This window comes from Gossypium arboreum, chromosome 4 (genome assembly GCF_025698485.1).
Source record: "Gossypium arboreum isolate Shixiya-1 chromosome 4, ASM2569848v2, whole genome shotgun sequence".
NCBI classification, from domain to species: domain Eukaryota; kingdom Viridiplantae; phylum Streptophyta; class Magnoliopsida; order Malvales; family Malvaceae; genus Gossypium; species Gossypium arboreum.
The window spans coordinates 119992644-120006873 of record NC_069073.1 but is presented as its reverse complement, the minus strand read 5'-3'; the positions used below and the strand labels follow the sequence as shown (position 1 = coordinate 120006873).

Below are 14230 nucleotides of genomic sequence, written 5' to 3'. Positions count from 1 at the left end.
AACAAACTTATGTCAACAGCAAGGCTACATAAATAAAAGGTCAAAAACAAAATAAAAAGGAATAAAAGGTATTGGAGACAATGTTAATGTAGAGTTTATTGTGTGACTACCTCATTTACCCCTCAAACATACCCTTATAATGTTGAAAATTTGAGTAGAGACGATAGAACTGAAGACTTGTATGGAAATAAACAGTAGACTTCGAGGCACGAATGACGCTTTTCAAAGAGAACTATTTGTCCCCACACAAAATTGTAAGAGGGTTAAGACAAAGGTTCTCTCGAGTTACAACGAAGTTTTAAATTTTCTTTGATTATCCCTAACTCTTACTCTAGTTTTTGAAAATAAGATTGATTGTAATTTTATTTTTATGAGTACCATAATGCCTCTATTTATATACATCCAATGAATACAATTGAAGAGCCGCAACCCTTCATATTGAACATACTCTTTAGGAGTAACATGTCCTATAGAAATGTATTCATTGGATTATAAATCATCACTTTTAATTTGAATAATGCTTATGAATAATTAAATTTGTAAGATGATAAATCATCACTTTTAAATAGTGCTCATGTTAATTTGCAATTTATACTTTCCATTATATAAGCCATGCCTTCATTATTTATATAGATCTCCTAATATGTATCTAACCTAACTGAGCATGCAAGACTACATAAAAAAAGAGCTCTCAAATTTGTTTTTTCATGCTCGGCTACAAGGCATCATATTTTACCTTCTATGCTTTGAGAAAATATAATTAGACTTAAATTCTATGCTTTGAAAAAATATACATATATATAAAGGTCTCGATTATTTGTGCAGCTAGTTTAATATGTTTACAATGTTTTTTTAGTTGATAAAGCTCATTTGAAAGTGTTCTACAATTACTTTTATGTATTTTTACACAACGATCCATCCTTGGGAGCAATGTCCAAGATCAATCCCCCTTCTAGTAGCTAAATGAAGAATATAAAAGGGGAAAGGATCAATCCCCTCGACTAACATCTACATTTTTCTTATCTTTTCAAACATGAGTTTTTCACATTCCTGTAGTCTTATTTCATGCCAACAAATTCAAGTAGCTAGAAACCGATTTATTGGTATAAATATAAATCAATAACACTACAAAAAGCAAAAAGAGAAAATCCAAGCATGAATGCAGAGATTTTACAATAAGTTCCAATAGAACTTTCATTTATTTCTCTTTGTATAGATTTCGTGGGCTAAGTAGAATATTTTTCTTCAAGTTTTTATATACATTCTAGAGAGCCTTCGCCTTTTAGAGGCTCATATTTGTTTGCACCATTTCTCTTTAAGTAAAAGGGAGTACTTAAGGCTTATGGATAGAATAACTTTAAGAGGATTAAATGTTTTATCTTAGCCATATAAAAGATATGGAGTTGCAGAGATTAGCAAGTGATATTGAAACCTCTCTCTAAATCTTATTTAACAATTTTTCTCTACCTTTTTCAGCTTGGTAAAAGAATTCACTAAATCACCCCCTCTCGATGATTATCCAATTATTTGAGCTTTACAAACTTGTTTGTTTCATTTCAATTCTTTTGGTAATTTTTTAGGGAAAAAGTATATATAATATATATATATATGTGTGTGTCTGTGTGTGTGTGAATGAGTAAAAGCAGTACGAATATAATACTTACTGAACCTACTTACAAACGCTAACTCGTTAGTTCAATATTTCAAACAAGCTACATAAAAATAACACCAATACAAGAATTACTAAACGTTTTTTTAGAATTTTAAACAAGACACATAAAAATAATATGAGTTCAAACGACCATCAAGCCTACTTAAGAATGCTAACTAGAAACAAATATGAAAATTTGTTGCGAATATAGGATTGTTCAGCACAAATGCATGGAGTTTCCTCTTAGATTTTTTTACCCTTAGGGGGGGTTCTATAATATGCTGGCACAGATAGAGGGAAAAACATTTGTCTGACTCCTTCAGAGTGTATAATGGGGAGAAAAACACTTGATGCAACCTGAAAAAACAAAAAAAATAACCAGTCATTCTTAAATTATTATATATTTTTATCGTGTTAGTGATCATGATATATGAGAAATGATTGGTAGAGATACTGACCCAAAGGAGTTTAGCCCCATCCAACAAGCGTTTGGGAGAAGGAAATGGAAGCAACAACTGGCCAACACCATATATTGCCATGACAAAGAAATGAAATGCTAAGCTTAATGGACGAGGGCATAAACCAGAGAGCATAGCTGATACTCCAGATGAAAAAAACCCTCCAAGCTTCAAATAGCCCAACAATGTTTGTTGCATATTCTCCATCGCAGGATCGGACGAGGCACTAAATACCTTATGGAAGACATTGGCTAGTGTATTTATCGTAGATGACATTGGCTGCATGCAGTTAAAAGTGAAAAATTATGCCATTTTTGTTCCTTTATATTCATTTTAAAAAATTCATATAGAACATGAAACTACAATACCTTCCTCAGAGTGTAAAAGGATTCGAGATATTTGCAAATGGCGGATGCATCAGATAGATCATGCAAGGGTCTTAGAAGATCCCTAAGTATCACAACATCAGATAAAGCAACAGTCATTCCCCCTCCAGTTATAGCATGCCGCATATTGAATGCATCGCCGATCAAAAAAGCACCAGGAGTGAGGTGTGGAGCACCAGCCATGATTTTGTTCGGCATTATTCTTATGTTGTCCTTCTTCTCTATTGCAGATATAAAGGAATCATATAATTCAGGAAGAACCTGAAATGTATCATAGATCATATAGTTAGTCCATAAGTTCAACCAAATTCCCTTAATGAGTCGATTAAAGAAAGATATAAATATACCTTGGGAGCCGCCAAAGTTTTCAAGTAATGGGCCATTTCACCATTGGAAACAGAGGGTAGATTTTGACTTGGAACATCCACCAAGCAACGAATTTCAGTGCTACTAATTTGATAAAATACGATAGGTGAAGGATCTGCTAATATAAAAACTCCATATTCTTCTTTTGGAAGTTTACAGTTCGTCAAGATAAAACCAACAAAATAAGAGGGGATATCCACCTGCACAAATAATCGAGACCTTTATATGTATATTTTCTCAAAGCATATAATTTAAGTCTAATTGTGGTTTTAGTCCCTCTACTAAGCTGAAATTGGAATTTTATTCCTCTATTTTAATTTGGAAAAATTTAGTCTCTCTAATTTTATTGTAGGTCCAATTTGATGACACCATTAATTGTTACCATTGAAATAATGACATAGATTTCTATTAAAACTAACTAACATTGATTTCATTATTGGTTGAACCTAATTAACTTGATTTCAATGTGACCTTGAGTATATGACCAAAAAATAAGTCAATTCTTTAATAAAAGCAACTGATCTATTTTGACATACTAATATCATCACAAAAATAATGGAATTAAATTATGGCACAAAAAAATAGGATTAAATCTCAAATTTTTAACGTAAAAGAGTGACTAAAATAAGAATTAAACCAATTTAACAAGATTATGTAAGCATTTTTTTTCACCTTAGAATGGCAGAGAGAGCGTCTCAAATTCGAGAAACAACCATCACAGACGATGGTGAGAGGAGCGTAAGCTGTTAGCAATTGACCGCTCTTATCTTTATAGTGCACTCCTTTAACAATACCATTTTCTTCAAGTAGAGATGTTACTGTCCCTTGTTCTAAACTTACACTGCTTTATCATATCATCAAAACATGAATTTGGAGCTTGTAAAGAGAGGCATAATTTCTGACTAAAACAAGTTGAAACAAAGTAATAGTAACAGAACCAGACATGTCAATTTTGACTTGAATTTAAAAATTTGACTCAACTAATTGGAAATTAAATTTGATCCAACTTGATTTAACTATAAAGGGTTCACAATTTGAGTCCCTCAAACTTAAATAAAATTTTGCCCTAACCCAAACTAACTTGAACTTAAAAGAACTCAGACCTAAAATGATTCAAAAATTAACTTGAAAGGGCCCAAACTCGAAGTGACTAGAACCAAAACGATATGAAATCGTAATGACCAGACTCAAAAATTTAAAACCCGGAGCTCTAATGTTTGAACCCAAAATGACTCAAATCTAAACTAGAAATGATCTGAACCCAAAATAATCCTTAGCCTAAAATGATAAAAACCAACATGATGTGTTAGCTTTAAAACTTGAGTGATTTGATCTAGATTAATTAAACCAAAATCAATTGAACGAGCTTAATTGATAGGTCTAAACAGAAGTAATGGATCAAAACAACTACAAGTCATTTAATCCATTAAGATAAATGTTCTAAAATATTATATTGAAATTAAAGAATGATTGGAAGAGACGAGAGAAAGTACTTGTGAAGAGATGCGGCTTTCTTTCGCAATCTTTGAACGAAACGACCATTATGGAAAGTTCTTCCTACAACATGAGACAGAAACTTTTCCAATGGAAAAGATACGACAGCCTCCTTCCCATCCTTGTTTAGAGTATAACCCAAAATTCGTTGAGCATCAATCTCTTCTAAACAATCTGTAGTGCCAACATTCAAAGTAAAATATATAAAGAAATGACATTGAAACATTATATTGCATCCACTATTCTTATTTACCTTCAAGGCCTAATTCAATTAACTTGAGGTAGCCTCCAGGCAATAGACCTTCACCAGCAATTCTATTAGGTGCATTTAAGTCTCTTTCTATCACTCGCACTCGACGTCCATCCTGCAAGATATAATTATAGAAGAATTATTAGGTATAACATCATAGTTAAATCCATTTTTCAAGGATCTTATGGAAACTTGAAGAGAATGTGATGTTAATTGAAGCTAAATGGAGCATTCCCCACCCCTACAATATTTTAAAAATCTCTATTTAAATATTTATATGTATTTCTACAATAAATATAATTAAAATGGAATTTCAATTCTTATTTTTATTATTTGACATAATTAAAGTATCTTTTTTATTTATTTTATAATATTGAACAGTGACGGAGCTAAGATGTTAACTTTGAGAGAGACAAACTAAAATTAGATGTGCTACATAAAAAAATTCCTATAACGTATATTATGTATGTTAGTTATACTACAAAAATTATATAAAATTTTTGTTCGACATTATATTTCTAAATATATAAAAGTTAAAAAAAGATAGCATAAATACATATTTAAAAAGAACAATTAAGAAGAAATAACATATGATTACTTAAAACTAGAGATGCTTATGGGCCGGGTCGGGCTCAACTAAATTTTAGGCTCATTTGCTAGGCACGTGCCCAAAAAATGGGCCTAAAATTTTGCCCAAATAAAATGTTAAAACACTGGCTCGGCATGTATTATTTTTAATCATTTTTTATATAATTTTTTAAAATTATAATATATTAAAAATACTAAAAACATTAAAACAAATATTTCTCAACAAATTGGAAATAAATTTAAGAAAAATGTATACTTAAATAACACTAAGATAAGTGTAACTTAACAAGTAAATATATCTAAAATAGTAACAAAATTAACAATAAAATAAGAATTATACAATAATAACAAAATAATAGCAACATAATAGTGAAATAGTAGCAAAATAGTGAAAAAATAAAAGAATAGAAAAAAAGAGAGTAAAAAACAGCAAAAAAATTACATATTTGGGCCGGGCCGAAAAAACTTACCGAAGACTCAACCTGTTTTTTAAAAGGGCATTTTTTCCCAAGCTCATTTTCTTAGTTTATATTTTTACCCAAACTCTCTCACTTTTTGGATAGACCTTCAAGTTAGGTCGGGCCATGAGTATGTCTACTTAAAATTGTGCACAATGTTCTTTCAAGAAAATAAAATCATTAAATATTATAAAGTTTAAATAAAAAATTTTAACAATCTCTCAATATAAATAATAAGATTATCTGTAAAAAACTCATCCTCTATTTTATTGTGAAGCCTTTTTTTAATAATTTTTATCGTAGAAAATAGAGGTATGCATGGGCCGGGCCGGGCTGGGTTCGGGCCAGGCCCATAAAAAAATTCGACCCGTTTTCAAGGCCCGGGCCCGGCCCGGGCCAAAATATTGGACCTAGAAATTTGTCCAAGCCCGGCTCGGGAAAAAAATGGTAGGCCGGAGCCCGGCCCGGCCCGGCCATATTAAAATTTTTTTGCTTTTTTTTATTAAATAAAAAACTTTAAAATATAATAAATCAAATACATTTAAAACATAAAAACAAATATTAAAACAAAAAACAAATAAAAAATAAGACTAAAATAATTCTTAAAATAATACATAAATTAAAAATAAAATAAAAAGTAATTATATTAAAATTGAAAAATTGAAACAAATTAAAATTAAATTAAGAACTAAATTATATTAATAACAAAAGTTTTACAATATTAAAATAACATTAAAAACAACAAAATGAGTAAAGTAAAATACTAAAGTTACTTAAAATTTAAAAATAAAATTTTTTAAAAATAATTTAATATTAAAATCGGGCCAGGCCGGGCCCGGGCCAAAAAAATCTTACCCGAGGCCTGGCCCATTTTCTAAACGGGCCTCATTTTTTGTCTAAGCCCATTTTTCGAGCCTATATTTTTACCCAAACCCTCTCATTTTTCGGGCGGGCCTTCGACCCGGGCCAGGCCACCCGGCCCATGCACACCTCTAGTAGAAAATACTCTTTGTGTTATTATAGTTGAATAAATTTTTTAATATTATTTTTAGTACTATAAAAATATTGAAGAAGACTATTTCCGAGCGTCATGCATATGGCTCCATGATCTTTTTAGAGTTCATTACTATTATTATCCTACGTCGGAACTTAATTCTATAAAATTAAAATAAAGGTAATAAAAAATTGGGACCTTTCCAAGAGAATAGGCAAGAGCAGCACCGGCAACACCAGCACCGACTATGATAATTTCTGTAGTCCCAACACCCTCAGCCTCACCATTTCCATTTTTGTTTACACAGTTTTCCTTTGGGAACTCCATTGAAGCTGCTCTTTTCAGCTTGCTCAGCCCCCAAAATCTCACTAAGAAAGCAAACCCCAAAAGAAAGACTATAACACCTGCAACTCCAACTATAAACTGCCCAGCCATTGTTTTAAGAACAATGTATGGAAAGAATAATCAAGAAGAACAACATTTATATAAGAAAGGGGTCCAATGAATAGTGAGTGAAGAAGCAACGCCGGTTTTTGTCCTTCACCTCTCTGAAAAGAATCTTTGCGTAAAGGAGCAGTAACTTACAATTCAATTTGTCTTCTTTCATGTATGCAGTCATGTCAGTGGCTTATCCCTCTGCACAAGTGGCAACAAAAATCACTGTACTCTACTCGAGCCTATACTTTTTTGTATCAATAAAAATATCAGAAGGATCCACCACATTCTTTATAAAATGTTAAATCAACAATAATAAAATTTTACTTTGATGTTTTAACTATTAAAAATAATGAAATTACATTTTATTAAAATAAAAATATATAATTTAATTCTACTTAAAATTTTCTTACTTCGTTCCTGGGATTCACCTGTAAAGCTAATAGTTTTACTCAAGCTTTTATATAATTATAAAATGAATATATCGATATAAATGTGGTTCTTATGAACGTACAATTTTAAAGTAGTTCGATATTTTTATCATATTAATTAAATATTTAATCTTTATTAATATATATTTAGTGGTTATAAGGTTTTTTTATATAAAATAAATAATACTTTTAGAACAACTTTCTATGAAACAATATTATTTATAAAGTATAAAGTACAGTTTTTATTAAGTTAGTTCTCTATAATAACTCATTATTTCAAATTTTGTTAAATCAATTCTATTTTTAAGTGAAATAAAAATAATAAACTATTAATTGAAATAAAAATAATAAACTATCTCTTCTTTTAAAATATAACTAATATTATTAGGATCACATTTTTTTTATTTTCATACTTTTATATCATATTTAAATTAAACATTTACAAATTACAAATCTAAAGATAAAACATATGTTTAATAGTATTGAAATACAAACCAAACCATGAGACATATTAGTTTGTAAATATTGAATTCGAATCATGAATGTACAAATCGTATTAGTTCAGTATTAATTACTTATCTATAATTCTCGCATTTCCTTTATCTCAGACGGCCTGATATTGTTTTTATCTACATTATATAATTCAATTATAAAATAGCATTAGTTTTCACTCAACCACATGATAAACATATAGTCAAATATATTTTGTATTTTATTCATTTTCCTATATTCAAATACTCATACTTTTCGATCTTTAGTATTGGATCAACATCTGATTTCATATACTTTCATGTTAGAGACCTTGTATTTTTAATTTATAGCATAATTTCATAATAACTTTTAATTTATTCAATTTAGTCCTTAATGTCACAAAAATTAAATTATAATTTTTACGATAGTAAAAATACGATTTTACTATTTTAATAATTTGTATCTTTATAATTTTTAAAAATTAAATTAAATTTTTATGAATTTTAAGAAAATCAAAGTATAATTTTATCTTTATTAATTTAAAATTTAAAAAATTAAAAAATAAATAGAAAATTTTCTATTTTAAGAGTGGGAATAGAAAATTTTCTATTTTAAGAGCAGTAACCTGCCAGCGCCTTAGTTTGGCTGCTGCCCGCCTCACGTAATGGAAAAACAAAAACTTGACAAAAAATGATAGATGTACCTCCACCACACGTAATGCAAAAACAAAAAGGATAAATTATCATTGGGAAAAAAAAAAGCAAGGGAAAAGACAAATTAACTTATTTTTTGGTATGATAAAAAGTGCCAGGTGGAGTTCTGCTATACGCTGGGGGAGCATCAAATATTATTTCTGGAATATTTAATGTCACTTTTGCCGTCAGTTAGCTAAAAAGATATTTTATCGAAAATGTATCACAGACTGAACTTTATTCACTTGGTTGTAAATTAGTGCAAAATTTGGATAGATGTTTCCAATCAAGTCACCTATGTCAAAGCTCCTCATCTAGAAAAGCCCTCTCCATCGCAAGAAATGCTTTAGGATATATGCTAACTCGTTAGTTCAATATTTCAAACAAGCTACATAAAAATAACACCAATACAAGAATTACTAAACGTCTATTTAGAAATTACATAACAATAATATGAGTACAAACGACCATCAAGCCTACTTGAGAATGCTAAGTAGAAAAAAGTATGAAAATCTATTGCGAATTAATATAGAATTGTTCACTACAAATGCATGGAGTTTCCTCTTAGATTTTTTTTCCCTTAGGGGGAGTTCTATAATATGCTGGCACAGTTAGAGGGAAAAACATTTGTCTGATTCCTTCAGAGTGTATAATGGGGAGAAAAACACTTGATGCAACCTGAAAAAACAAAAAATAAAAATAAAAATAACACGTCATTTTTAAATTATTATATATTTTTATCGTGTCAGTGATCATGATATATGAGAAATGATTGGCAGAGATACTGACCCAAAGGAGTTTAGCCCCATCCAACAAGCGTTTGGGAGAAGGAAATGGAAATAACAACTGGCCAACACCATACATTGCCATAACAAAGAAATGAAATGCTAAGCTTAATGGACGAGGGCATAAACCAGAGAACATAGCTGATACTCCAGATGAAAAAAATCCTCCAAGTTTCAAATACCCGAACAATGTTTGTTGCATATTCTCCATCGCAGGATCGGACGAGGCACTAAATACCTTGTGTAAGACATTGGCTAGTGTATTTATCGTAGATGACATTGGCTGCATGCAGTTAAAAGCGAAATTTTATGCCATTTTTTGTTCCTTTTTATTCACTTTAAAAAATTCATATAGAACATGAAACTACAATACCTTCCTCAGAGTATAAAAGGATTCGAGATATTTGCAAATGGCGGATGCATCAGATAGATCATGCAAGGGTCTTAGAAGATCCCTAAGTATCACAACATCAGATAAAGCAACAGTCATTCCCCCTCCAGTTATAGCATGCCGCGTATTGAATGCATCGCCGATCAAAAAAGCACCAGGAGTGAGGTGTGGAACACCAGCCATGATTTTGTTCGGCATTATTCTTATGTTGTCCTTCTTCTCTATTGCAGATATAAAGGAATTGTATGCTTCAGGAAGAACCTGAAATGTATCATAGATCATATAGTTAGTCCATAAATTCAACCAAATTCCCTTAATGGTTCGATAAAAGAAAGATATAAATATACCTTGGGAGCCACCAAAGTTTTCAAGTAATGGGCCATTTCACCGTTGGAAACAGAGGGTAGATTTTGACTTGGAACATCCACCAAGCAACGAATTTCAGTGCCACTAATGGGATAAAATAGGATAGGTGAAGGATCTGCTAATATAATAGCTCCGTATTTTTCATTTGGAAGTTTACAATTCGTTAGAAGAAAACCAACAAAATAAGAGGGTATATCAACCTGCAGAAACAATCAAGACCTTTATACATACTTTCGTAAGAAATAAATATAGATTGAACAAGATTTCGTAAGCATTTTTACCTTGGGATTGCAGAGAGAACGTCTCAAATTTGAAAAACAACCGTCGCAGACAACGGTAAGAGGAGCAGAAGCTGTTAGCATTTGACCACTTTTATCTTTATAGTGTACTCCTTTAATAATGCCATTTTCTTCAAGTAGAGATGTTACTGTCCCTTGTTCTAAACTTACACTGCATTATCATATCATCAAAACATGAATTTGGAGCTTGTAAAGAAATGCATAATTTCTTATTAAAACAAGTTGGAATAGAGTAATAGTAACATAACTAAACATGTCAATTTTGACTTGACCAACTTGAAACTAAATTTGATCCAACTTGATTTGACTATATAGGGCCTACAATTTGAGTCCCTCCAACTTGAACAAAATTTTATCCTAACTCAAACTAATTCAAACCTAAAACAATTCAAACTCGAAGTGACATGAACCCATAATGATCAAACTAAAAAATTTGAAGCCTAGAGCTCTAATGCCTGAACCCAAAATGACTCAAATCTAAACTTAAAGTTATCTTATCCTAAAAGCCTAAAATGATAAAAACTAATATGATTTGTTAATTTTAAAACTCGAGTGATTTGATCTAGATTGAACGAACCAAAATTAACTCAACCAGCTCAATTGACTGGTCTAAACACAAGTAATGTATCAAAACAACTACAAGTCATTTAATCAATTAAATAAATGTTCTAACATCTTATATTGAAATTAAAGAATGATTGGGAGGAATGAGAGAAGTACTTATGAAGAGATGCAGCTTTCTTCCGCAACCTTTGAACGAAACGACCATTATGAAAGTTTTTTGCAGACACATGCGATTGAAACTTTTCCAAAGGAAAAGATATGGGGGCATCCTTCCCATCCTTGTATAAAGTATAACCTAAAATTTGTTGAGCATCAATCTCATCTACACAATCTGTAGTGCCAGCATTCAAAGTAAAATAAATAAATAAAAATATACAAAGAAATATCATTGGAACATTATATTACAACCACTACATTATTTTTCTTATTTACCTCCGAGGCCTAATTCAATTAACTTGAGGTAGCCTCCTGGCATTAAACCTTCCCCAGCAATTCTATTAGGTGCATTTAAGTCTCTTTCTATCACTCGCACTCGACGCCCATCCTACAATATATAATTATAAAAGAATTATAAGGTATAACATCATAGTTAAATCCAATTTTGAAGGATCTTATGAAAACTTGAAAGACAGAAATTGATGTCAATTGAAGCTAAATGGAGCATCCCACCTTTACAATATTTTTAAAATCTCTATTTAGTAAATATTTATATGTATTTCTACATTAAATATAATTAAGATGGAATTTCAATTTTTATTTTATTGTTTGACATAATTAAAGTATCTTTTATATTTATTTTAAAATAATCGATAGTAACGGAATGAACATATTAATTTTGAGAGAGTTAAGTTAAAATTAGACGTGTTAAGTAAATAAAAAAAACTTATAACATATATTATTTTTGTTAATTACACTACAAAGAATTATATAAAATTTTGTTCCACATTATATTTCCAAATATATATAAATTAAAAATATGACATAAATACATATTTAAAAAAACAATCAAGAAGAAATAGCATGTGATTACTGAAAACTATGCACGATGTTCTTTCAAAAGATAATATCATTAAATATAGAGTTTAAATTAAAAGTTTCGACAACATCCTCTTAATATAAACAACAAATTATTTGTAAGAAATTTATCCTGTATTTTGTTGCAAAGTCTTATATTAACAATTTTCATGATCGAAAATATTCTAATATATATTTTTAATACAATAAGAATATTAGAAAAATCTATTTTTATATTTAGGAGGGTGATTACATTACATGTATATAAAAACGAAATTGAAAAATTTTAGACCTTTGACCTTGACTTCCCGAGTTTCTCGGTGGCTCGTTCCACTGAAAATGATCTTTTTAAAGTTGGTTGTCCGAACTTAATACTATAAAATTAAAATAAAGGAGCGTAAAAAATTGGGACCTTTCCAAGAGAATAGGCAAGAGCAGCACCGGCAACACCAGCACCGACTATGATAATTTCCGTAGTGCCAACACCCTCACCCTCACCCTCACCATTTCCATTTTTGTTTACACAGCTTTCCTTTGGGAATTCCATTGAAGCTGCTCTTTTCAGCTTGCTCAGCCCCCAAGATCTCACTAAGAAAACAAACCCTAAAAGAAAGGCTATAACACCTGCAACTCCAACTATATACTGCTCAGCCATTGATTTAAGAACAATGTATGGAAAGAAAAATAAAGAAGAACAGCATTTATTTAAGAAAGGGGACCAATGAATGGTCCGCCTGTTTTTGTACTTCACGCCTCTAAATTTGTCAATTTTGGCGTAAAGGAGCTGTAAGTCATAATTTAATTTGTCTTCTTTCATGGATGCTGTCATGTCAGTGGCTTTTCCCTTCGCACGGGTGACAACGAGCCTCTTGCTTTTTGTATCAATAAAAATATCAAGAAGGATCCACGTCAACAGCGAATAATTTTACTTCAACTTTTATTAGGAAAGATGGAATCCGAATCGAAAAAAAAAAAATCTGAAAAGATCATGGTAAGAAATTTCCTCTTAAAAATAAGATATTTATATGAGCAATCAATTGTTGGTCCTTTCTAATTTAATTTAAATTTAACATGTAATAGATGAGATTTTTTTCTTAAAGTTATATTTTGTGAAAATCAAGATATTTATTATAATGATTAATTTTTATGCCGCAAATTTTTTTAAAATATAAATGATTAGTCACGGAATATATTCTATTTACATAGACGAATATGAATCTCATTTGTTCTGCACCAAAACTATCTAGCAAGGAACCATTTAGATGATTTAGGAGAAGTGAAACCAAAGATTGACAACTTAAATTTCCTTTCTGAGTGCTCCATTCAAACCCATTACCACCAAGCTTAAGAACTTGCAAACTAACTAGGGAAATTATAGTTGAGGGGAAAGGGGAGGGATATTTTTTAATTTTTAATATTAATATAATTATTTGTATTTAATATTAATATACAATTATTTTTAATTATATTTTAATAAAATGATGATGTGCCAAATTTTAATTAATTGTATAAGCTATTAAAGTTATTTTAAAATTGTTTTCTCATTATTGAATTCAGTTGAGAAGTGATTTGAAATAGTTGCTGGATTGGAAGATTAGATTGTGATAGTTGCGGAATCTTCCTATAGGTATTGATAGTTGTATTAACCAGTTGGTCAATATTACATTCTTAGTGGTTAAGACATAAGGTAATAGTATGGCTACAACATTTGAGTATTGGTGGTGTGAAAAGATTAGAGATATTTAAAGTTTAGTGGTGATTTATTTGTGATTTGTCATCAGTATCAAGTTAGATACTAGATATCTTAATTCTTTATTTATTTAGGTATTTTACAATTTTGACTACGAAAGAGGTTGATTTTTCCAACGTCTTTCTAATATTATATATAAACATTGAATGAGCAAAAAGAAAAAGACATTTTTTTTACGGCACTAACGATAAGTACTAATTTCAATAATGAAATCAAAATTTAAATATTCAAATATATAAAATGATAATTTAAATAACTCAAACAAACCTGGGTACCACTTATTAAATTAAGCCTTGAAAAGAAAAAAAAGGACAAACTATTATTGCTAAAAGACAAAGAGAAAATCAAAGAGAAAAACTGAAAAAGACAATTCAATTTGATTTTTCG

At 30.2% G+C, this 14230-nt stretch overlaps 2 protein-coding genes across 3 annotated transcripts; both read right to left on the bottom strand.

The window, feature by feature from the left end:
• Positions 1–1690: 1690 nt before the first annotated feature.
• LOC108460812 (squalene monooxygenase SE1-like) lies at positions 1691–7193 on the bottom strand. 2 transcript variants are annotated; one of them, XM_053026610.1, is made up of 8 exons: positions 6844–7193; positions 4609–4720; positions 4355–4529; positions 3534–3705; positions 2843–3061; positions 2478–2756; positions 2110–2388; positions 1691–2008 (listed from the first exon to the last, which is right to left on the bottom strand). In XM_053026610.1, the coding sequence occupies exons 1-8, from the start codon at positions 7078–7080 to the stop codon at positions 1895–1897; spliced, it is 1587 nt and encodes a 528-aa protein (XP_052882570.1). In that variant the 5' UTR covers positions 7081–7193; the 3' UTR covers positions 1691–1894. The 2 variants fall into 2 exon arrangements, with proteins under 2 accessions (XP_052882570.1, XP_017615964.1); XM_017760475.2 differs by having other exon boundaries at positions 3534–3702; positions 6844–7192.
• Positions 7194–9040: 1847 nt separating this feature from the next.
• Positions 9041–13343, bottom strand: LOC108460811 (squalene monooxygenase SE1-like). Its single transcript, XM_017760474.2, has 8 exons — positions 12506–13343; positions 11512–11623; positions 11236–11410; positions 10498–10666; positions 10198–10416; positions 9833–10111; positions 9464–9742; positions 9041–9352 (listed from the first exon to the last, which is right to left on the bottom strand). Exons 1-8 carry the CDS (start codon positions 12920–12922, stop codon positions 9239–9241), a joined length of 1764 nt encoding a protein of 587 aa, XP_017615963.2. The 5' UTR covers positions 12923–13343; the 3' UTR covers positions 9041–9238.
• Positions 13344–14230: the final 887 nt, after the last annotated feature.